The sequence below is a fragment of the Microcaecilia unicolor genome, chromosome 7 (genome assembly GCF_901765095.1).
Source record: "Microcaecilia unicolor chromosome 7, aMicUni1.1, whole genome shotgun sequence".
NCBI lineage: Eukaryota > Metazoa > Chordata > Amphibia > Gymnophiona > Siphonopidae > Microcaecilia > Microcaecilia unicolor.
This window is the reverse complement of record NC_044037.1, coordinates 281,409,188-281,433,050: the sequence shown is the minus strand read 5'-3', so window position 1 is coordinate 281,433,050 and position 23,863 is coordinate 281,409,188. Positions and strand designations below refer to the sequence as shown.

The 23,863-nt window shown below is 44.9% G+C and overlaps 1 protein-coding gene across 1 annotated transcript in view; it reads right to left on the bottom strand.

The window, feature by feature from the left end:
• Positions 1-23,863, bottom strand: part of LOC115473714 (myosin light chain kinase, smooth muscle-like) — a 673,403-nt gene that overhangs the window by 295,756 nt on the left and 353,784 nt on the right. The window contains exons 13-14 of the mRNA XM_030208760.1: positions 15,371-15,508; positions 495-692 (exon numbers count right to left, since the gene is read on the bottom strand). Of these exons, the coding sequence (XP_030064620.1) occupies positions 495-692; positions 15,371-15,508 (336 nt within the window). The remainder of the gene's footprint in view (positions 1-494; positions 693-15,370; positions 15,509-23,863) is intronic.

Below are 23,863 nucleotides of genomic sequence, written 5' to 3'. Positions count from 1 at the left end.
CATTAGCATACAGTAGCATGGTAGTGCACTTTAATCATTTATTTATTTGGATTTATTTACCGCCTTTTTGAAGGAATTCACACAAGGCGGTGTACAGCAAGAACAACTCAAACATAAGCTCTAGACAATTACAGCAGTAAAAATATTCAAGCAACAATATAAACTATGGCATAGTACACAATACGTAATAAAACATTTTCAAAGACAGCCCAAAGTATAAGCAAAGATGGAACATATAGATAGTAACAGGAGTAAGAAAATAAGGGATAATAGGACAAAGTGATTTACAAATTACAAAATAAAATAATTTAAAACATGGAAGGGAAACGCCAAATTAAAATAGGATAGTGACATTTTTACCAGACATTAAAAAAAAATAAAATAAGTGTAAAGGAAGGCTGGGAATGGGATTTCATTGAAGAGCAGGAGGCCAAAACTTTACTAATTTAGCCCTAAACTGGCACTGCTGCTGATTATTGATGCCAGTTTCATACCTTGTACAGTCAGAGATGCCTCAGTATGTGCTTCTCCTAATTCGTTCCATGCCTCACAGGTGTACTTTCCAGTGTCTTCTGGGAACACCTCCTGGATGTAAAGGCTGTATTCCTCGCCTTTCTGCTCCAAATGGAAATCTTCGGTCTCTTGGATTTCTTTGCCATTGTGCAGCCAGATAATCTCAGGTGGAGGATTTCCTGACAGAGAACAAAGCAGCGACACTAAGTTACCGAAGACAGGTCTGCTTATTTCTCTGAGGCTTCCTGCGTGTCTGAACTGGCGACACTGAAAGGATGGTTGTAGGCCAAGATATTTCTGCTCTTTTGTGATTTCAGCATTTTATTCTTTAGTTCTGGTCAAATGAAGACCTCAGAAGTTCCTGTTATTGTTTCCAGATTACATAGTAGATGACGGCAGAAAAAGACCTGCATGGTCTGCCCAACAAGATAAACTCATATGTGCTACTTTTTGTGTATACCTTACCTTGAGATTTGTACCTCTCCTTTTCAGGGCACAGACCGTGTAAGTCTGCCCAGCACTATCCCCGCCTCCCAACCACCAGTCCCGCGGGAAGAAAGCAATTTTTACATATTTGTGCTCTGTGAAGCTACACTGCTCACACAGTCCATGGTATGGCGCTGGTCCTTATAGCCAAGAGAGGTGAAGACTACATGTATTCCCTCTATTTGAGTGAACAAGAAGCTAAAGTATGGACAAAGATTGGACCTTCTGATTGTTAAGATTTGTCTCACTGGATGAGACTTTCTGCAGCTTCAAAGAAAGCACATCATCTCTTTTTCCAACCCTCTCTGTTTTTCTGCCATCAGGCTACTATGCACAGTGCAAATAGATTGTTCAGCCCAAGCTGTGTTCTCCTTGCCGATGACACCATTAGATAGCCCGTTGATGTCATGAGCTATAGATCGCAGAATGGGCCACATACTCTATTGACAGGAAAACAGCAAACTAGAGGGTTAAAGGAAAATAATGTCAGCAAGAAAAATGAGCAGATATGACCAGGAAATCACACATTATAGACATAAAACGATGTCAGATTTTGCATGTTCACAGAAATGAATTAACAGGGATTCATTCTCGCTGCTTGCTCCAGCTCCACAGGCTTCCATCTGCCATGTCCCACCCTCGCTGACATCAATGCCTGTTTCCTGTCTGGCGGAATGTGGAACATGGAAGCCTGCAGGGCCGGCGCAAGCAGCAAGAATGAATCACTGCAGGCGCTGAGGACACCTGTACCAAGGAGGGAAGGGGTTCAGAGACTGGAGTGCAGTAGCCGGGACAACCTGAAGGAGAGCAGTGTGGTGCTGCAGCTGGGTGGGCCTAAGGCAAGACTGGGTGGGCCTGTGCCCACCCAGGCTCACCTGTAGCTACGCCACTGGCACCACAGCAGAACACAATATCTACCACCTGCCCACATCTAGGGTTACCCTATGTTAGGGTTATCATATTTTGTCCTCTCAAAAAGAGGACACATGTCCCGCCCCCTGCTCTGCCCATGCCCCTTTCGCATCCTCACCCCGCCCCCTGTCACATATTCCCCTCCCCTGCCCCCCCGTCACCTCCCCTCCCCTTACTTACTATCTACTGCCCTGGTGGTCTAGTAACCTCTTCGGGGCAGAAAAGAGCCCCTCTTTCCTGCCCGGAGCTCTGTCCTTGCCCTGCATCCTGTTCCTGTGACGGTCTCGGGATTCAAAATGGCCGCCGAAAGTTGAAGTCTCACGAGGCCGCTTCAACTCTCGGCGGCCATTTTGAATCTTGAGACCGTCACAGCAACAGGATGCAGGGCAAGGGCTGCGCTACGGGCAGAAAAGAGGGGGCTGTTTCCTGCCCCGAAGAGGTCACTAGACCACCAGGGCAGTAGATAGTAAGTAAGGGAAGGGGAGGCTAGGATAGGCCCGCCCGCCCGCCTGTTTAGCCAGAAATCCGGACAAACGGGCGGACTGGCAAAACCCATCCGGACATGTCCGTGTAAATCCAGACATATGGTAACCCTACCATATGTCCTCTTTGGACATCTTCAGATATTGCCTTCAGGATTTCTAACTTTTAGGAAAATGTCCTCTCTTTCTTCTATGTGCCTATGACTAATGAGGGAAACCATCTCTGGCTTATTAGTCAATCTGGACATACGGGGGTGCTAAAGAAGAGAAAGGCATTGCTGAGCCCCTCTCTGTTCCCCTGCTGGTTGAATCTGTCAAAGGAATTTTGTTCATGCAGCACGATTTTAAGCACATGTCATGCAAAGAGTTTTACACATATCTCAGAAGCCAGCCAAAGGGATAGGCGCTCTTATGATAAGTACGTTTAGGCTCGGACTCAGTCAAACTCAAATCCAGAAGTTCTTGAAAAGTAGAATGTCTACGGCTGTAATGTAAGTAAGTGGATTGGAGGAGTGGCCTAGTGGGGTGGTGGACTTTGGTCCTGGGGAACTGAGGAACTGAGTTCAATTCCCACTTCAGGCACAGGCAGCTCCTTGTGACTCTGGGCAAGTCACTTAACCCTCCATTGCCCCATGTAAGCCGCATTGAGCCTGCCATGAGTGGGACAGCGCAGGGTACAAATGTAACAAAAATAAAATAGATACTATTGGAGATTCTACATGGAATGTTGCTACTATTGGAGATTCTACATGGAATGTTGCTATTCCACTAGCAACATTATATGTAGAAGGCTGCGCAGGCTTCTGTTTCTGTGAGTCTGACGTCCTGCACGTACGTACGTGCAGGACGTCAGACTCACAGAAGCAGAAGCCTGCGCGGCCATATTGGTGACCTGCAAGGCCGACTTCTACATGGAATGTTGGAATAGCAACATTCCATGTAGAATCTCAAATAGTAGCAACAGTGGAGGAGTGGCCTAGTGGTTAGGGTGGTGGACTTTGGTCCTGAGGAACTAAACTCGATTCCCACCTCAGGCACAGGCAGCTCCTTGTGACTCTGGGCAAGTCACTTAACCCTCCATTGCCCCATGTAAGCTGCATTGAGCCTGCCATGAGTGGGAAAGCACAGGGTACAAATGTAACAAAAAAAAAGTCACCATTTGATGTGCATTCATTAACTACAATTAAGTATTTATTTAGCAAAGGTAGCAAGCATTTTTATTTTTTCTGTCCTCTTTTTTTTGTCTCCACAAATATGGTAGCCCTACCTGCACAAAACTTATGCTAGGTCCCAGAGAGGAGGACTACACTGCTTCCTGGTAGGTTCCAGGGAGCTAAAACGTTGCTTAATGCTAACTCTGAAGCATACCAGCAGTCTGAATTCTGCTCAGATAGCATGCAAGGATGCAGATCAATTGGGGCAGTATCTGCTTGCAGTATCAAGACAGGAGAGAGGCAGGGAAACCTCAAGACTCTGGCAGTTTTCCAGGTATATTGAGTAGCAGGAAACCAAAAGTCAGTTGTCAAATATAAAAAATTCAGGTGATTGAAAGATTTACGATATATTCTTTTGAGAGGATCTGATGTTAGATTATGTAGTGGTGAACTGTAATTTATAATTTATGATAGTATTAACCCTCCATTGCCCCATGTAAGCCGCATTGAGCCTGCCATGAGTGGGAAAGCGCGGGGTACAAACGTAACAAAAATAAATAAATTCATAGCGCAACTTAAAGTAGCAGATTGGAAAATCGCTTATAGTAAAAAATAATGTAAACAAAGAAAAAACTAGGAGTTGAAAACACAAAATCACAGGGCTAATAAATTTACAATAAATATTTCCACACATGCTCTCAGGGGCCATTTCAGCTTTGTTGACTTTTGTTAGTTAGACCGAAATGCTTCTTGCTATTACAAACACCAGTGCTAAAATAAAATCAGTTCGTTCGCTCTGTCATGCCAACGTGATTCAGCCTGAGATAAATTTGCAAATGTCCCACTGAAATAAATCTAGCGTGGATGGCAAAGCAAATGTTTTAGCAGCCACTGATCTGCCCTTTTTGTGCAGGAAGTGATTTTAATAGTAATTGATTGAGTCAGTGAGCTGAGGGAAAACACATGAAGAGTGATCGAGCACAATCATAACAATTCTGAAATGGACCTGGGAGGGGGGGCGGGGTAGGGGAAGAGAAAGTAGAGTTAACTCAACTAGCCACAACACTTTTCTGTCTGACATTAACAAGTTTTGAAAGCTGCAGGTCACTGTTTATCTACTGCCTTGGATGCACTTTATGGATTTACACAATGCCTCTCTCCCATTACTATCTCTCAGGGGCGTAGCCAGACAACAGATTTTGGGTGGGCCTGGGCAAGAATTGGGTGGGCACCAAGTGTTCTCTCCCCCCCCCCCCCCTCCAAAAAAAAATTATCTCAGCTGGTGGGAAAACGCTTCTTTCCACCTTGGCAGCAGGCATGCACTGAAAACTGAGCATGCACAGGTGCCGGTGTTGTGGAGAGTAGCATGTTCGTTACCATCAGGGGGAAATCTTCAGCTGGCAGAGCTTGGGATTCCCACTAGTTACCACTAAACATGTGCTACTGTTGAGTGGGCCTGAGCCATAAATGGGTGGGCCCTGGCCCACCCAAGCCCACCTGTGGCTACGCCACTGCTCTCTCTATTACTACTACTGCTTATTTTATGTCATATAATAAACTTAGAGACCACTGAGCATTACACTTCCCAGTGGACATTTATTTAAATGTATTTACTACTTTTTACGAGGAAATTCACTCAAGATGATATACAGCAGGTACAAATTGGAAAGAGTTAATTTAAAGCTACAGAATTGCAGACCTTCCATGGTAAGGAAGAGGAACTGTGGGTCAATCTGGAAACAAGGAATGGAAAATGTTTTTACACTGGTGTGATATCCAAGTCTCCTTTACAGGCAGAAGAAGAGGACAGAGATTTCACTGAAGACATTCAAAACATAGTTGTGAAACGGGAAGTACTACTAATTTTAATATTTTTAGGTATATTAAAAGCAAGAAGCAGGCAAAAGAATCGGTTGGTCCGCTAGATTACCGAGGGGTAAAAGGGGCGATCAGAGAAGACAAAGCCACAGCGGAGAGATTAAATGGATTCTTTGCTTCAGTCTTCACCGAGGAAGATTTGGGAGTGATACCACTGCCAGAAATGGTATTTGAAACTTATGAGTCAGAAAAACTGAATGAAATCTCTATAAACCTAGAGGATGTAATGGGGCAACTTGGCAAATTGAAGAGTGGCAAATCTCCTGGCCGGATGGTATTCATCCCAGAGTACTGATAAAAAAATGAACTGGCAGAACTATTGTTAGTAATATGTAAATTATCTTTAAAATCAAGTGTGGTACTAGAAGATTGGAGGGTAGCTCTTGTAATGCCGATATTTAAAAAAGGTTCCAGAGGTGTTCTGGGAAATTATAGACCGGTGAGTCTGACGTCAGTGCCAGGCAAAATGGTAGAGACTATTATAAAGAACAAAATTACAGAGCATATTCAAAAGCATGGATTAATGAGACAAAGCCAACATGGATTTAGTGAAGGGAAATCTTGCCTCACCAATCTATTACATTTCTTTGAAGGGGTGAACAAACATGTGGATAAAGGTGAGCTGGTTGATGTGGAGGGGCATAATCGAATGCGAACGCCCATCTCCATGGGCGTCTATGTCCGAAAACGGGTACGTGAAGAAGCCGGACAGACCGTATTTTTGAAAAAAATGGGCATCCATCTTTTGTTTCGAAAATACAGTTTGAACGGACAAAATGCCCATGGATTTGGTCTTTTCTGAGCTGCGCGGTTTTGTTTTTTTTTGCGATAATGGAAAATAAAAACGCCCAGCTCAGAAACGTCCCGATCCAAGCCATTTGGTCGTGGGAGGGACAAATGTACAACACTGCCATAGCTCGTAGGGGTGAAGGGGGCAACTACATGTGTGTACAGTGGGTTTCAGAGGCCTCCCATTTACCACCACAAGTGGTACAGGTGTGGGGGGATGGGCCTGGGTCTGCCTGCCTGAAGTGCACTGCAGTACCCACTAAAAGTGCTCCAGGGACAGGACTTGTTGCTGCTGTATAACCTTGGCACAGCAGTTGACACCTGAAGACTAATCTCGCTGAAAATGTCCTTTATTTGAATAAGCACGTTTACTCACAGTTAACTGCAGATCAGAGGTTGTGCCCCACTGGCAACGAGTCTCGCTAGTACTGAGATTAGAAGTAGGTCCGAGCTGGCAGAATGCTGTACAATGCCCTCTTTCAGCAACATTCAAGGTAAGAACTAAGTGCTGTAACGTGGCTAACACATGACCGGGATCTAAAACTGGCTTACAAAAATGGCCACTACCTCATGGACTACCGGAAACACAACAGGGCACACTCTGACCCAGTAAGCAGAGGGAAAAGCACCATGGGAGTAGAGCCTACCAACTACCAACATCGTGAGCACTTAACACAAGCTAGTGGAATCATGGAGCCCAATACCCTACACCCACCACAATGCATTGCTGATGTGACTCTGCAGTGCCCTTAACAGAAAAGGTGTCACACTCACCCGAGACCCACATCAGAACCAGGGAAAGGCTGTCAGAGGATAGAACACATTCTGCTGTCATTGAGGAGGGTACGGAATTTGAGGCTGGCATACAGGCTGGCAAAAAAAGTTTGTAAAGTGGGTTTCTTTTGGTGGGAGGGGGTTAGTGACCACTGGGGGAGTCCGGGGAGGTGATCCCCAATTCCCTCCAGTGGTCATCTGGTCAGTTGGGGCACTTTTTTGGGACTTGTTCGTGAAAAAAAGGGTCCAAAAAAAGTGACCCAAAATCGCGGTAAAAACGCCATTTTTTTTCCATTATCACCTAAAGACACCCATCTCTGCTCGGCCGATAAGCACGCCCCAGTCCCACCTTCACCACGCCTCTGACACGCCCCCATCAACTTTATTCGTTCCCGCGACGGAGTGCAGTTGAAGACGCCCAAAATCGGCTTTCGATTATACCGATTTGGGCACCCGCGAGAGAAAGACGTCCATCTCCCGATTTAGGTCGGAATATAGGCGTTTTTCTCTTTCGATTATAAGGTGGATTGTGTATCTGGATTTTCAAAAGGCGTTTGACAACGTACCTCATGAAAGACTCCAGAGGAAATTGGAGAGTCTTGGATAGGAGGTAGTGTCCTATTGTGGATTAAAAACTGGTTAAAAGATAGAAAACAGAGAGTAGGGTTAAATGGTCAGTATTCTCAATGGAGAAGGGTAGATAGTGGGGTTCCTCAGGGGCCTGTGCTGGAACTGCTGCTTTTTAATATATCTATCAATGATGTAGAAATGGGAGTAATTAGTGAGGTAATTAAATTTGCTGATGACACAAAGTTATTCAAAGTTGTTAAATCGTGAGAGGATTGTGAAAAATTACAAGAGGACCTTACGAGACTGGGAGACTGGGCATTCAAATGGCAGATGATGTTTAATGTGAGCAAGTGCAAAGTGATAAGTGTGGGAAAGAGGAACCCGAACTATAGCTACGTAATGCAAGGTTCCATGTTAGGAGACACCGACCAAGAAAGGGATCTCGGTGTCGTTGTTGATGATACGTTGAAATACTCTGTTCACTGTGCTGTGGTGGCTAAGAAAGCAAATAGAATGTTAGGTATTATTAGGAAAGGAATGGAAAACAAAAGTGAGGACGTTATAATGCTTTTGTATTGCTCCAAAATCTGCAATAGAGAAGATACTCCTAATGATGTAGATAATACATGGAGGGACCTAACAAGGCTTGAAGAATGAGCCAGAATTTGGCAGCTAACATTTAATGTTAAAAAATGCAGGGTCATGCATTTGGGCTGCAAAAACCCAAGGGAGTGGTACAGTTTAGGGGGCAAAGAACTTTTATGCATGAAAGAAGAGCAGGACTTGGATGTGATCATATATCATATATTTGCATACCGCAAAGACCAACAAATATGAACTCCAATACAAATATCCAGAACTGCCTTACAATATTTGCTTGTTAAACTACTAGTATGTTTTATCATTATCATGTTACCCAAGATCCTTCCATTATACTCAATGTATATTTTCTTATATATTTCCACTATTCATGATTTATTGTAAGCCACATTGAGCCTGCAAAGAGGTGGGAAAATGTGGGATACAAATGCAATAAATAAATAAATAAAATAAATAAATAAATACGATGATCTTAAGCAGGCCTAATAGATAGAAAAGAAGACAACAAAAGCTAGGAGGATGCTTAGGTGCCTAGGAAGAGGAAAGACTAGCAGGAAAAAGGAGGTGATAATGTCTACTCTGGTGAGACCTCATTTAGAATACAATTCTGGAGACCACACCTTCAAAAAGATAAAAACAGGATGGAGTCAGTCCAGAGAGTGGCTACTAAATGGTCAGCGGCCATCATGTAAATACTTCCGTGACATAAATGTATAGGAGGCAAGTCTCTTTCAACTGACAGAAAGGTCTTGAAAGCGGGGGCACAGGATGAAAGTGAAAGGGTTGAGACTCAGAAGTAGCCTTAAGAAATACATCCTCAAGGAAAAAGGTGGTGAATTTGTGGAATGGCCTTCCAGTGGAGGTGGTGGAGACGAAAAGTGTATCTGAATTCAGGAGAGCTTGGGACAAGTACATAGGATCTCTAAGGGAGTGATAGGGAGAGTAGATGGCATGGATGGGCAGACTAGATAGGCCATGTGGTGGGGTATTTTTGATATGATATGTTATTAATAGAAATCAAACAAAATAAAACATGGAAAAGAAAATAAGATGATACCTTTTTTATTGGACATAACTTAATACATTTCTTGATTAGCTTTCGAAGGTTGCCCTTCTTCGTCAGATCGGAAAAAAGCAAATGTGGTAGCGGATAGTATATATGAGTGACACATCCAAGCATTACTTTGACAGTCTGACAGGGTGGGAGGGAGGGGGTGGGTAGGAGGTATGCATGGGGACATCAAAGCATTTCATTGATATTCTAACAGGATGGGTGTGGGTAGGTGAGAGGAGGGTGATAAACAGAGAAATACAACTTTATCTATATAAATAAAACACACCTGAAACGTTCTGAAGCTCACTCCATGGCAGTGAAGCACTCAACTCCTGTACTGTTCAGTAGGCTAGGCTATGACATATGAGGACCACTCACCCTCACTCATAGACCCGCCCTCCGCCATGCACCATCTGCACATAAAACGCACCCTCAACGTTCTAAACCTGACTTTGTGGCTTCAGAGTTCGTAAGTTCGAAGCTCTGTAACCACTTTTAACAATCAGGTATCTGTGCCCCGCCCTCACGTCAAAACGTTATGACGTCGAAGGCGGGTACTAATGACCACAACTACACTCGCCGACATAGGCCCCGCCCATACCCCTACCCTCCCCATCCACACACGTCACTCCCTTCCTCCATCCGTCCCACTTCAACCCCCCTCACACCCCTCCCACCGACTTCACCCCTCCCTCCGATTTGAACACCCTCCCTCCCTTCCTGTTACTGCCCTCCCTTCGCATTCCTTCAAAACCTCCCCCTGAAGCCTCTGGCTGCTACCCACCACCCCAGGTCGCTCGCTCACTCCCCCACCCAGGTCACCGCACCGCCCACAATGCCGCTCCCCCCGCCTCCCCCCCCTTTTCTAAGAACGCCCCACGCCCCCTCCATTGAACTAACACAGCCAATATCTCAGAAACGCAGAAGTACAGAACATCTCTTCTCTTCGCCTCTTCTTCCCTCCCTGTGTCCCGCCCTTCTGGAACTTACGTCACACAAGGGCGGGACAAAAGGAGGGAAGAAGACCCGAAAGGAAGCGATGTGCTGTACTGTTGCGCTTCTCAGGTATTGGCTGTTTTAATCTGGTTTTTGCTCTTTTGTTTTTGTGTGTGTGTTTTTTTTTTACTTGTTAAGTGATGCTTTATGAAAAGTGCTAGGTTGCACTGGTAACAAAGTTCTCCGTTCATATATAGAACAGGAGTGAGGGGTATCTCAAGGGAGAGGAGAGAAATTGAAGCAAGAAAAGAGACAGAAACAGAGGAGGAGAGGAGGGAAAGAGGATATAATGGTTGCAAGCAGGGCAGGGGCGTAGACAGACACCCAATTTTGGGTGGGCCTGGGCCCAAGATGGGTGGGCAGAAGAACTCCGCCTTGTCCCACAAGTAATTTGGTCTCTCTCTTGCCTGCATGCCATATGGTCTCTCAAACATCCCCCTACCCTGCATACCTTCGCCCTTTCTGCTTCGCCCTTTCTGCCTCGCTTCACCCCATGCTTGGAACAAACTCCCTGAGCCCATACGCCGGGCCCCCTCTCTACCCATCTTCAAATCACTGCTCAAAGCCCACCTCTTCAATATCGCCTTCGGCACCTAATCACTACACCTTTTCTCAGGAAATCTAAACTACCCCAACTTGACATTTCGTCCTTTAGATTGTAAGCTCTTCTGAGCAGGGACAGTCCTTATTTGTTAATTTGTACAGCGCTGCGTAACCCTAGTAGCGCTCTAGAAATGTTAAGTAGTAGTAATAGTAGTAGTAGTAAATAGCAGATTTTCACTGGCAACGAGCAGCAACTAATACACACTGCACATGTTGGCCCCACAGCCTTCCCTCTTATGCAACTTCCTGTTTCCGCATAGGTGGGAATACATCAGAGGGAAGGCTGCAGGGCTGGTGCGAACAGTATGTATCAGTCGCTGCTTGTAGCTGGCAAAGATCTGCTATTTAAAAGGTATGCAGGAGGGACGTTTGGGAGTTTTAGGCTGGTGGGGCTTGGGAATCCCTGCCAGCCACATTAGAGATGTGCTGCTATTGGGTGGGCCTGAACTCAAAGTGGATGGGCCTGGGCCCACCCTTGCCTACGCCACTGAAGCAGGGCCAGCATTAGAAAGGGTGAAACCAGAGCAACTGCCCGGGGATCTCAGGCAGCAGGGGACCCCCAAACCTGTCGAAGCTGACGAAGGCCCTACCTGTCAGAAGGCTTTGGGTGCCCAGCATGTTTATCACCAGCCCTCACTGGAAGGGCTAGTTGTAGGGCAGTAAGAATATTATGAGAGGAAGAAAAAGTGAGAAATCACTATGTAGATGCCAGTGACAAGATTGTCTCTTGTTCTACTCCACTGAACTAGATGGTGGGGATCTACCACCATAAAATGTGCCTAAGTGATTTCTGGCAAAAGCATGCACACCAGTAAATACTCAGTGTACTTCTCCTTTCTCTCCAGCAAGTCCACTCAACTAGTACAGTTTTCAGGTACGCTAATGACTGGAAGAGGAGAAGTTGAAGATTTCACTGCGAACAGAACTGCTCATTATCAAGCAGGAAATGACTAGAACAACTTTTCTGTTTCATGTGTTTCTAGTAGCCCATATTTCATAGCAGTTAATGGCCAGCATCACAGTCAATAAAACTGATCAACGTTAGTCTCACGTGAAGGCCAAGGCCAACATCGGGTTTATAACTATAGATTATACAGTGAATGCACTTAGGTTCATAAGTTAACTTTTATAGCATGAGCTCAAGCCTGAGGTTCTCCTGGGACACCAAAAATATCAAGGAGAAGAGGCTTTCTACTGTGTGTGTGGAAAACGGACCATCTCAGGCTCAGATTACAGTCATCAATTCTCCTTTCCCTAGAGGTACATTTGACTCCCAGGCCTGAATTCTGCTCTCTAGGCAAATCAGGGCTAGGAATGTTGTAGAGCAGCGTTTTTCAACCAGTGTACCACGGGAATTTTTGTATCACTCTTGTCTCATCCCCAGTCTGAGATCTGGTATTATTAGATTTTCTTTGTAGCTGTCAGTGGCACCGGGCAGCAAGTCACACACCCTGCTAGCGCCAACACATAACATAGTAACATAGTAGATGACGGCAGAAAAAGACCTGCACGGTCCATCCAGTCTGCCCAACAAGATAAACTCATACGTGCTACTTTTTGTGTATACCTTACCTTGATTTGTACTTGTCCTTTTCAGGGCACAGACCGTATAAGTCTGCCCAGCACTATCCCCGCCTCCCAACCACCAGCCCCGCCTCCCACCACCGGTTCTGGCACAGACCGTATAAGTCTGCCCAGCACTATCCCCGCCTCCCACCACTGGCTCTGGCACAGACCATATAAGTCTGCCCAGCACTATCCCCGCCTCCCAACCACCAGCCCCGCCTCCAGCCACCAGCTCTGGCACAGACCGTATAAGTCTGCCCAGCACCATCCCTGCCTCCCAACCAGCAGCCCCGCCTCCCGCCACCGGCTCTGGCACAGACCGTATAAGTCTGCCCAGCACTATCCCCGCCTCCCAACCACCAGTCCGGCATCCCACCACCCAAGTCTTTTCTCTGACATAACTTCCCGCTTCCGCATAGGCGGGAAGCATTAGAAACAGGGCCAGGTGAGGGAAAAACAGACAGGCTAAATTTCCCAGTTTGTGTACCCAGATACCATGAGGAAGTTAACAGAACCTTCATACCAAATCTACTTAAATAGAATCTGGTCCGTTTTTCATCCAGTCACTACTGATCAGGTCAATCATGAGTTACACAAATACGCAAATTCACATTGTCTGCTTGATACGTTCCCTACTATCTCCTCAAGTCAGCTCCTGATTTATTCTTACATCATTTGCATTCAAATCTTACTATGATGTTGTCTCGAGGTTTCTTTCCCTCTGAAAATGGCAATATTTCGACTCCTATACCTAAAAACGCCCAAACTAGCCTAAGTTTAGTTTCCAGCTATAGACCAGTAGCCTCAATTCCTCTTCTTGTTAAAGTAATGGAAGGACTTGTCATGCGCCAAGTTAAGGACTATCTCTAGCTTCATGCCATTTTGCATAGTTCACAATCTGGTTTTAGGCCTTCTTATAGTACAGAATCTGTGCTTACCACCCGCTTAGCTAACTTTAGGAGAGAATTAAGTTTTGGAAATGAAATATTGACACTTCAATTTGATCTATCCAGTGCCTTGGATACTGTTGATCATAATATTCTTTTAAATATTCTTGACTATTACGGAATCTGTTGAGTTGTCCTGAAATGGTTTTCTGGCTTCTTAAGATCCCTGATGGTGTGGATAACAGAAGGAAGGACTTAGCGAAGCTAGATGAATGGTCTGGAATTTGGCAGCTTAGATTTAATGCTACAAATGCAGGGTCATGCATTTGGGCTACAAAGCTCCTAGGGAACGGTACAGCTTATGGGGTGAAGAACTTTTGTACACGAAAGAGGAGCGGGACTTGGGTGTTATCGCATGTGATCTTAAGGTGGCCAAACCAGTAGAAAAGGCGATGGTGAAAGACAGAAGGGTGCTTGGGTGCATATGGAGAAGAATGGCCAGTAGGAAAAAGGAGGTGATGATGTCCCTGTATAAAACTCTGGTGAGACCTCATTTAGAATATTGTATACAATTCTGGAGACCGCACCTTCAAAAAGGTATAAACAGGATGGAGACGGTCCAGAGGGCAGCTACTAAAATGGTCAGTGGTCTTAGTCATAAAGTGTATGGGGACAGACTTTGAAAGAATATCTAGACTTTGGAAGAAAGGTGAGAGATATAATATAGATATTTAATTACTTTTGCAGCAAAAATGCACAGGAGGTGAGTCTCTTTCAGCTGAAAGGGTGTAGACTCAGAAGTAACCTGAGGAAATATTTCTTCATGGAAACGGTGGTGAATTTGTGGAATGGCCTCCAGTGGAAGTGGTGGAGACAATTACAGTATCTGAATTCAAGAGAGTTTGGGACGAGTACATAAGATCTCTAACGGAATGATAGGGAGTCTAGATGGCATGAATGGGCAGACTGGATAGGCCACATGGTCTTTATCTGCCTACATTTGTATATGTTTCTCTGGTTTTTGTTTTCTATTAACATAGTAGATGACGGCAGAAAAAGACCTGCACGGTCCATCCAGTCTGCCCAACAAGAAAAACTCATATGTGCTACTTTTTGTGTATACCCTACCTTGATTTGTACTTGTCCTCTTCAGGGCACAGACCGTATAAGTCTGCCCAGCACTATCCCCGCCTCCCAACCATCAGCCTCGCCTCCCATCACCGGCTCTGGCACAGACCGTATAAGTCTGCCCAGCACTATCTCCGCCTCCCAACCACCAGCCCCGCCTCCCACCACCGGCTCTGGCACAGACCGTATAAGTCTGCCCAGCACTATCCCCGCCTCCCAACCACCCGTCCCGCCTCCCACCACCGGCTCTGGCACAGACCGTATAAGTCTGCTCAGCACTATCCCCACCTCCCAACCACCAGCCCCGCTTCCCACCACCGGCTCTGCCACCCAATCTCGGCTATACTCCTGAGGATCCATTCCTTCTGAACAGGATTCCTTTATGGATTAATGGATTAAAGCCATCTATGCTGCTGTTTTGATCCTCTCGGTACCATGCTGCTTATATGTCTCTCAACCAGAGATCTGACTGTCTGGCACATGAGAAACTCAAAATATATTAAAAAGAAAAGATAAAAAAAAATTATAGTTGATGGGAAAAAATGGAAGGTGACTGAAAACAACTATTTTTCTTTTTATGACATATGCTCTGGTATGTGCTGCAAAATAACCCGCATTCTTCAATTCTCAAAGCTCTCTGCATCTACAGTAAAATTCCATTAAAAAAAAAAAAAGCCATGCAAATTTCCACAGCTGCTCCATTTTCTCCACTGATCAGTGACTGGTGGTTATGTATCTGTGTTTGTTTCGCTTTTTGCCTCTCTGAAGTAGAGAGGTGTGGTAGCCGTGTTAGTCCACTCTTAAAGGTTATGAATAGAAATCAAACAAAATAAAACGTGGAAAAGAAAATAAGATGATACCTTTTTTTATTGGACATAATACATTTCTTGATTAGCTTTCGAAGGTTGCCCTTCTTCCTCGGATCGGAAATAAGCAAATATAAATATGAATAAAGAAAAATTTGAAGATATGACATACCTGATATTTCAACAGTCATTACCACCTGGCTTCCATCCATAACCTTCAGATCAGTCAAACCTTTTCGGAAAACTGGTGGAAATTTCTTACTAGGCTGCACAGCTTTGGCACATTCTGCTCTTCTAGCACTCTTCTTCTCTGCGGAATGGAAAATCATTATAACAGTGGGGAAAAAATTTGTAGTTTAGCAATTTTTTTATTTCTTTACTAGAAAACTATTCCAGGAATCCAAGTACCTTCATGTCCAACTTTTACTCAATATCAACAGACATAAGGTATTCTAGGAACAGGCTGGGAAAGACCGTTATTCCTCACACCGGTTTCTAAATTCACACCGTGGGTCATTTTTCAAGGCATCTGTACTGCAGTCAAGGGAGACTGGGTACAAAAGAAGAGGTCTGCCCAAATCTATGGTCAGGAACAGTGAAATGGTATCCGATGCAAAAAGCATCCTATATAATAATTCTCACCTCCAACGTTCTGTGCCTGGGACCGTGGCTCCCTAGGCTGGAGGTGGTCTGCTAGGCAGACACGCACTGACGTCACTGACGTCATGACAGCTGATTCCAAGGCAAGGGGAGGAGTACTCCTCCCCCTGCCTCGGAATCATCTGTCACTCCCCGCGCTACGGCCCCCTCGCCCCCCCCCCCTTCCGCGAACCTGTCGACCCCCCCCCCCCCGGACCGCCGAAAACCGCCCCCCCCGCCGCCGTTGTGGACTACCTGTGCTGACGGGGGACCCAAACCCCCGACAGCTGAAGTGTTGTTGTGGCCTTCTCGTTCCTTCCTCAATCATCTTCTCTGCAAGTTTCAATGTGTGCGTCTGCTGGGCTAGATGGACCTTTGGTCTTTCCCAGTATGGCACTACTTATGTACTTATGTACTTATGATCTTACTATTCAGTTACATAAAAATATGACGTAATATATGATGGCAAATAAAGACCCACATGGTCCATCCAGTCTGCCCAACAAGGTGGCCAGAGCCGCACTTGCCACTCCATGCAGGTTACACGCCGTCATGTTCAAATACTGGAATCACAAATAGGCAGAGGGCAATTTGCCACAACACCAACCAGTTATGTTTGACACAATCATGGAAGAGTGGATTTCTCATTTTGGCTGCAGCATAGTTACATCAATTGTTAATACTTGATTAAACCAGCAATCCAACAGTGTTGCAAACTGCCAACATTCTCCTAGCTATCAACCTTAAAGTATCTGAGATGCTCTCATATGTATGCGATATAAAATATGTAGACTTGTTCTTGATCTGTCCTTGCTATTTTTGGGTCACAGACCGGCAATGGTCTTACTTCCCAACTGCTGGAGTTGCCGTCACAGCCTACTCCAGCCCATCCTGTTTTTCCATAACTGGATACAGACTGTAGAAGTCTATCCTGTTTTGCTATATTTGAGACACAGATTATAGAAGTCTACCGGACACAGGCCTTACTTTCAACTACCAGAATTGCTGCTTAAGCATTGCCAAGTTTTGTTATGATTCCATCATCTTTCCATATATGGATCCTTTGTGTTTATCTCACACATTTGACCATTCCAGTTATTTTAAAATATAAAAAAACAGAACGCTGAACTGAATGTGAAAGTAGACAATATGAATAGCTAAGATGGAGCTAAACCTAGAATTGGTGGTTTCTATAGGTTTCACTTTTTCACCTTGCTTTCTTCCTTGATCCAGCTGACCCTTACTACCCCAATATCATAACAGCTCTCTGCAGTGATATTTGTGAAATGAACTGGGCAACATTCTGGCTTTATGGAAGTTCCTGAACTAATTGTTATCATCATAATTTGTTTAGCATTAGAAAATGTACAAAGATGAAAAAAGGAAATGATGCACAACAAAAATGTGTCCAACACAGCAAAAGTGACAAACAAAAATGGGGGCAACTAGATGATGTCCAAATTAAAAGGCGTCTTCAGTGAGATGTCTCTAAATCTGAAGGCTATTCAAATAAACACCAATAATTGCACCATTGTGTAAGTAAAGTTGCTAGCACAAAAAAAAAGCTTCTAACAGAATAAGCCTGTAAACACCAGTAAATCAATTCCTTAGTTTTGAACACACCAGCAAGTGACTTTGCTGATCACACCACTACCATAGCCCTTACGGGTGAAGGGGGCACCTAAATGTGGGTACAGTGGGTTTCTGGTGAGTTTTGGAGGGCTCACAGTTTCCTCCACAAGTGTAACAGGTAGGGGGAGGTAGAAGCCTGGGTCCACCTGTTTGCAGTGCACTGCACCCACCACTAGACTACTCCAGGGACCTGCATGCTGTTCTGATGGACCCGGGTATAACATCTGAGGCTGGCACAGAGGCTGGCAAGTAATGTTTTTCATCACATTTTGGGGTGGGTGGGAGGAGGTTAGTGACCACTGGTGGAATAAGGAGAGGTCATCCCTGATTCCCTCCAGTGGTCATCTGGTTATTTAGGGCACCTTTTTGTGCCTTATTCATTATAAAAACAGGTCTAGCTCAAAACGTCATAGTTTTAGTGCTGGACGTTTTTGTTTTCTTCCATTATGGCTGAAACACGTCTAAGTTTCAGGAACGCCCAAGTCCCACCCTGAACATACCCTTGATACGCCCCCTTGAGATTTGAACGCACTTCTGACGGACTTCAAAGAAAAACATCTAAAAATTGTTTTTGAAAATACTGGTTTGGATGTTTTTGTGAGAAAAACGTCCAAATGCTGCTTTATGCCACTTTTTAGACGTTTTTCTGTTTTGAAAATGAGCCCAATAGTAACCTATGGAACCTTGTAAGTCTAAGTGCTTTGAAAATTAGCCCCTTTGAATATCAACCCCATGTTGACTAAAGGCTGAAAGATGCCTGAATGTCACGACTGTGGTCATGACCCCTATGTGACTCACCTTATTACCTGATGGTCAGCTTCTGAGCTGGCTCCTGTCTGTTCTTTCACCTTGCATTGTTGTTTCTTTCCTGTAGTGTTTCAACCTCCTGTGTGTTTCAGGTCTCACTTTGGTGTTCAGTGTGTTTCCTGCCTCTGTCCTGTACTTGTGACATCATTAGTGAGGGCCTTTATAAGGAAGGGGTGGACTTTCATTCAGGGCCTTTGCAATGCCAAAGGTCTCCAGGTTTGTCTGTGTGCAGTGAAGCACTTCTGCCTTGTTCATAGTCTGTGTGCCCATGGGCACTTCTGTCTTGATTTCTTGTTTAGGGTGCCTGTGTGCACTTCTGCTTCTGTTCTTCACTGTTTGTTTGTGTGCTAGGGTCAGCCTTCAGCCTTAGTTCTGTTTGTCTGTGTGGGTCAGCTTTGTGTTCTGCCTAGTCTGCCTTGCTTGCTCTAGTCCCCTCTACCTTCAGCTTTAGCTCCAGTCCTGTTCTAGTCTTGTCTGTTCCAGCATTGCCTGTCTACAGCTTCAGCTCCAGTCCTGTTTGTTCCAGCACTGCCTGCCTACAGCTTCAGCTCCATTCTTGCCTGTTGTTAGTCCAGTCTTGGTTGGGGTTTTTTGCCTCCTGCTGCCGCTCGACGACAGTAGGCCAAGGGTCCGTGACTGTTTGTTTAGAGCCTGAGACCATGACACTGAAGAAACTGATAGCAGATTGACAGCGAGGCTTCCCTCTGGGGAAGGGGCCCCCCAGAAAAAGTAAAGCTGTAAAAGAACTTTATTAGGAACTCCTATCAAGAAAGAGTACTCATAAGGAAACCTAGTAGAAAGTGTAAGTGTTGGAAACTATTTTTCTACTTATGCCTGTATATACTTGCTCTTAAGTATTGTCCATTTTTTATTAAATTCCAAGTTTGAACAAACCCTTTGTTTAGAAATAAACTTCTGGCCTGGAGTGAGTGGATTTTGTGTCAAGGGCTTCCCAGTGAAAGCTGGTCCCTGACATTTTTCAGCAAGAATTATCCACCCCTGAGGCAGGCACATAGTGTGCGGAAACAAAGCTGTGTCGGGTGACTCTTGTTTTCAGTGGACCCTTTCTTGACACCCCCCCCCCCACCCCTTGTGCAACTCAAACAAAACTCCAAGGTGGTCTAGTGACAATTGCATTTCACAGCTAGGCGCTTACCGAGTTGCAAACAGTGCTTGCATATGAGATGCATAAATTTAATGGTGACCTTTGTGCATCAGCCATTAAATTTCTGTGCATCTCATTTGCATGCCATTCCCTTTGTGAATCGGTCGCCGTTTGTGAATCGGTAAGGTCACCCGCGGCTGCCGTATTTAACGGCGACCTCGTGCATCGGCTCCTGAATGTCTGTATAGGATTTATCTGTATTAATCTGGTTTAGTTTTCCTAAGGGGTGTTTTGAGCTACTTCCCACCACTGTGTTTATGGTGCTATTTTTGCTGTGTGACTCCTAAAGTTAGTGCTATTTTGGTATGGTAGAACTGCTTTATAGGTCCTGAGTGACTTTTGTAAGGTTTTATATTAATTCACAATATACCTGATTCTGGATTTGGATTCAGTTTTTGTCTTTCTCAGTAGTAGCTCAATGCAAGTTACATTCAGGTATAGTAGGTATTTTCCCCTCCCTGGGGCGGGGGGGGGGGGGGGTGCTTACAATCAAAGTTTGTACATGATGCAATGGAGGGTTAAGTGACTTGTCCAAGATCTCAAGCAACAGCAATAGGATTTGAACCCTGGCTTCCCCGGTACTCAGTCTGTTGCTTTAACTATAGCTAATATGTGAGTATATGTCAAACATGTTTAATAATTCAACAATAAACTAAAGGCCAGTAGATCTGAAGCCTGGTAGTCATTTGGCAACCCACCAAAAAACATTAATAGGCAAATCATTTTATGGCTGCCAGTACCTCAGGATTCTGTTACAGTACTGCTGAACGTTGCTGTTCACATCGCCAACAGGAAGATGCTGGAGTGGGGACTAGAGTTGTCCGGGGAACCAAGTGTTTAAGTACCTGCCTATATTTTTAAGAATGCTGCAAATATTGGTCTGTTTAATGTTATATTACTTTGGTGTATTGTTCTGATGTTTTTGGCACTAATTCCCTGAAGTGCAGTGTGAAAATATACCATCAGAAACAGTGGTATGGTGGGGGGGAGGGGGGTGGAGAAGGCAGTGCCCCCATTGTCCATTTACTGCTGAAAATCTTTAACTTGCCCTGCCACACCCCATCCCACTGCATCCTAGCCCTGCCCTCCTTTACCCTCCCCAAGCAATTCAGTGACCAACCACCAATGCTTTTAACATTTCTTCTCTCACCATGTCTACTATCCATCTTTCCTGTGTGTCCCTATCCATAGGAGCCGACTCTAGGAGCTGTGAATGATGAGCATCCCCAATATTGAGAAAATTCCTTGTATGTGTCTAAGGAAGGGATCTTTCCACTGGGATTAGCACCCCCAATAATTTTGTAAAGTTGGCCCCTATGTCCCTATCTGTGCTGTCCAGCGTCTCCCCTCTGTGGCTCTGTTCCTACCCTCTATCTATATTCAGCATCTCCCCTCTGTGTCCCTATCCTTCTCCTTCCATCATCTCTCCTCAGTGTTTCATTCTTATGCTCTCTCTCTCCCCCCCCCCTCCTTGCCACCCCTAACATCCCCGGGCCAGAATCTCACCCTGTTTCTCACGTGCCTCCCACCTATCCTCATCTCCACCTCAGGGCCAGCAACTCTCCTTCTCTCGCCCCTGCCACCTCAACCCTTGGTCCACTCTCTAACACCCTACAGTATCTCCAGTTCTAGGCAGCTTGCAAATAACATACATAATAATTACAAAATACTTCTCAGTTGTTATGTGTTATAAGAAGAATACATTCTCCCCTCTCTCCAATGGCCAAAATCCCCTATGTGAGCCTTACGTTGAACAGCAACCCACGGATACACAGAATTACACTTTATCTTCCCAGTTGCTGTGAAGGATGGTATTTATTTTACAACTGGAGCCATCAATCACAATACCTATTAGACTACCTGCATTAAAATACAAGTAGTTCTGATCCGTAACAACAAAAGCTGATGTACTACAAACATTTTGTAATGCATCATGAAAAATAAATGGTGCGTGCAACTCTAGTTAATCTTTTGATTACCATGAAGATTCTTGAGCTCTTAAGAACAAAAGAAGATACAGTAAGTTTATATTTGTGGTGTTAAAAAATGTCTGTCTTTGCTGAACAGTCCCTCAGAAGGGGAAACCATCTGCAACTTGCAGGTAATTCATGTAAGTACATAAGTAATAGAAAAAACAAAAACGGGAGAGCTCAAGAAAACCAGACTCAAAAAATAGATGAAAAGCCAAATTTATTGCACGAGACCCTACACGGTCCGTGTTTCGGCCAACCAGGCCTTCCTCAGGGGTCTATGGATTGGCTTATATAGATATTCATATATACATCCAAAATCAGCCTCTATGACAGCCTCTAATGGACCTGGCTAAAATATCTGAGGCTGTCATAGAGGCTGATTTGTCTGTATTTGAACGAATCTTTTGGATGTATATATGAATATCTATATAAGCCAATCCATAGACCCCTGAGGAAGGCCTGGTTGGCCGAAACACGGACCGTGTAGGGTCTCGTGCAATAAATTTGGCTTTTCATCTATTTTTTGAGTCTGGTTTTCTTGAGCTCTCCCGTTTTTGTTTTTTCTGTTGTTGTTCTCTACGGGAGATTTGGACTCTTTTTGTTGTTTCAGTACATAAGTAATGCCACACTGGGAAAAGACCAAGGGTCCATCGAGCCCAGCACCCTGTCCACGACAGCGGCCAATCCAGGCCAAGGGCACCTGGCAAGCTTCCCAAACGTACAAACATTCTATACGTGTTATTCCTGGAATTGTGGATTTTTCCCAAGTCCGTTTAGTAGCGGTTTATGGACTTGTTCTTTAGGAAACCATGGTGTGTTTTCCTCTGGCAGTTTTCGAACAATGGTTTGATGGGTGCAGTGTGGTGTTTGTAGAGCTAGCTCAAAGGATTGTGGCCCCTGAGCTAACCTGTTTCAGGGAGCCCCCTACCATATTGGTGGTGCACCCTTCCACCCACATTGGTGCCCCTTTCATTAGCTCCCTGTGGTTCAGTATCTCCCTCTCTACCTTCCCGCTCTATCCTCATCCCTGCGAGTCTGGCATTTCCCTCCCTCTGTTGATCCAATGTCTCTCCCCCTTTCTCTCTATCCCCCCTCTGATCCAGTCTCTCTCCCCCTCCCCTCTGTCCCCGCAGCTTCGGCATTGCTCCTTTTCCTCCTTGCCCCCCCCCCCCCCCACCCATGGTTCTGGAAACATGCCATGAGCTACTGATAGGAGCACTCATAAAGACAGACTGCCTCCAGACTGCCCCGGTTCTTCCTTCGACTGTATCCTGCCCACATCAGAGGAAGTGAGATGCTGTAGAAGGAAGAAACAAGAGCAGTCAAGAGGCAGCCTGTCTTTATTGCTGCCCCTACCAGCAACTTACAGAAAGTTTGCAGGATCACAGGTGAGGGTTGGCAAGGAGAAGAGGGAGTGATGCTGGACCTACAAAGAGGAAGGGGGAGAGAGAGACTAGATTGGAGAGGCGGTAGAGGAAGAGGGAGAGAGATGCTGGGCCAACAGAGGAAGGGAGAAGAGAGAGGACCTGTGGGGATGGGGAGAACAGAAGGCTTAATCATTGGATTAGGTGAGGTACTAGCAGTAATATCAACAGAAGCTGGGGATTTTTGTGTCCTTTATGGCTGGTGCCCTTAGCCAGTACTTCACTTGGTCCAGTGGTTAAGCCAGCCCTGGGTGCTTGACTGTTCTTTAGGCTTTTAGAAGCCTATTTACTAAACTGTATTAATTACTTATGCTGGTCTTTAACTGGTCTTTAACAACTGTGTAACTTTGTAAGTCTATGTACTTTGAAAATGAGGACCAGTGTGTGTTAGTTGGTGTGTTAAACACCTAGGGCTTGATTCAGTAAATGGTGCTCAGACTTTGGCACTGAAAAAAATCAGCACTGAACGGTATTCTATAATGGGTATTCTGGGATGGCTTTGAATTCAGTTAGTCCAAGACTTTCAGCTAGCTGATTAGCTTTCTCTATAAGCAGTGGACCACTGACAGGAAACTGTCTGGTCCTGACTTGAGAAAGCCACCGAAGAAGAGCATCTTCTACATCCTCAGCTTTTCCCGCCCATTTTCGTTTCCGTTGTGGATTTGTATTGTTTTGCCAGTCTTCCAGAAGCTGGTGTTTCTGCTTCAAGACACGTGAAATTTGACTGGGATTGACACCATATTCTTTAGCAATAGATGCTTGACTTTGTTTGTTTTCTAATTTTTTAAGAACTTCTATTCGTTCATCCAGTGTTAAAGTCTTACAGTTGTGCGATGACGACTCCGACTCCAGTGTACACTCTAACAACTTTCTTTCGTTTATTCTGCCTGTGGCAGTTAACCAATGAGATTTCAAATTTATCGCCCTTTTGTCACGTGCCAATCGGCTTCCATATTCCGTGCGTGCGCTTATGCAGAGTCTTTCCTGCAGAGGAGTGGTCTTAAACCATGCATATAAGCGAATCT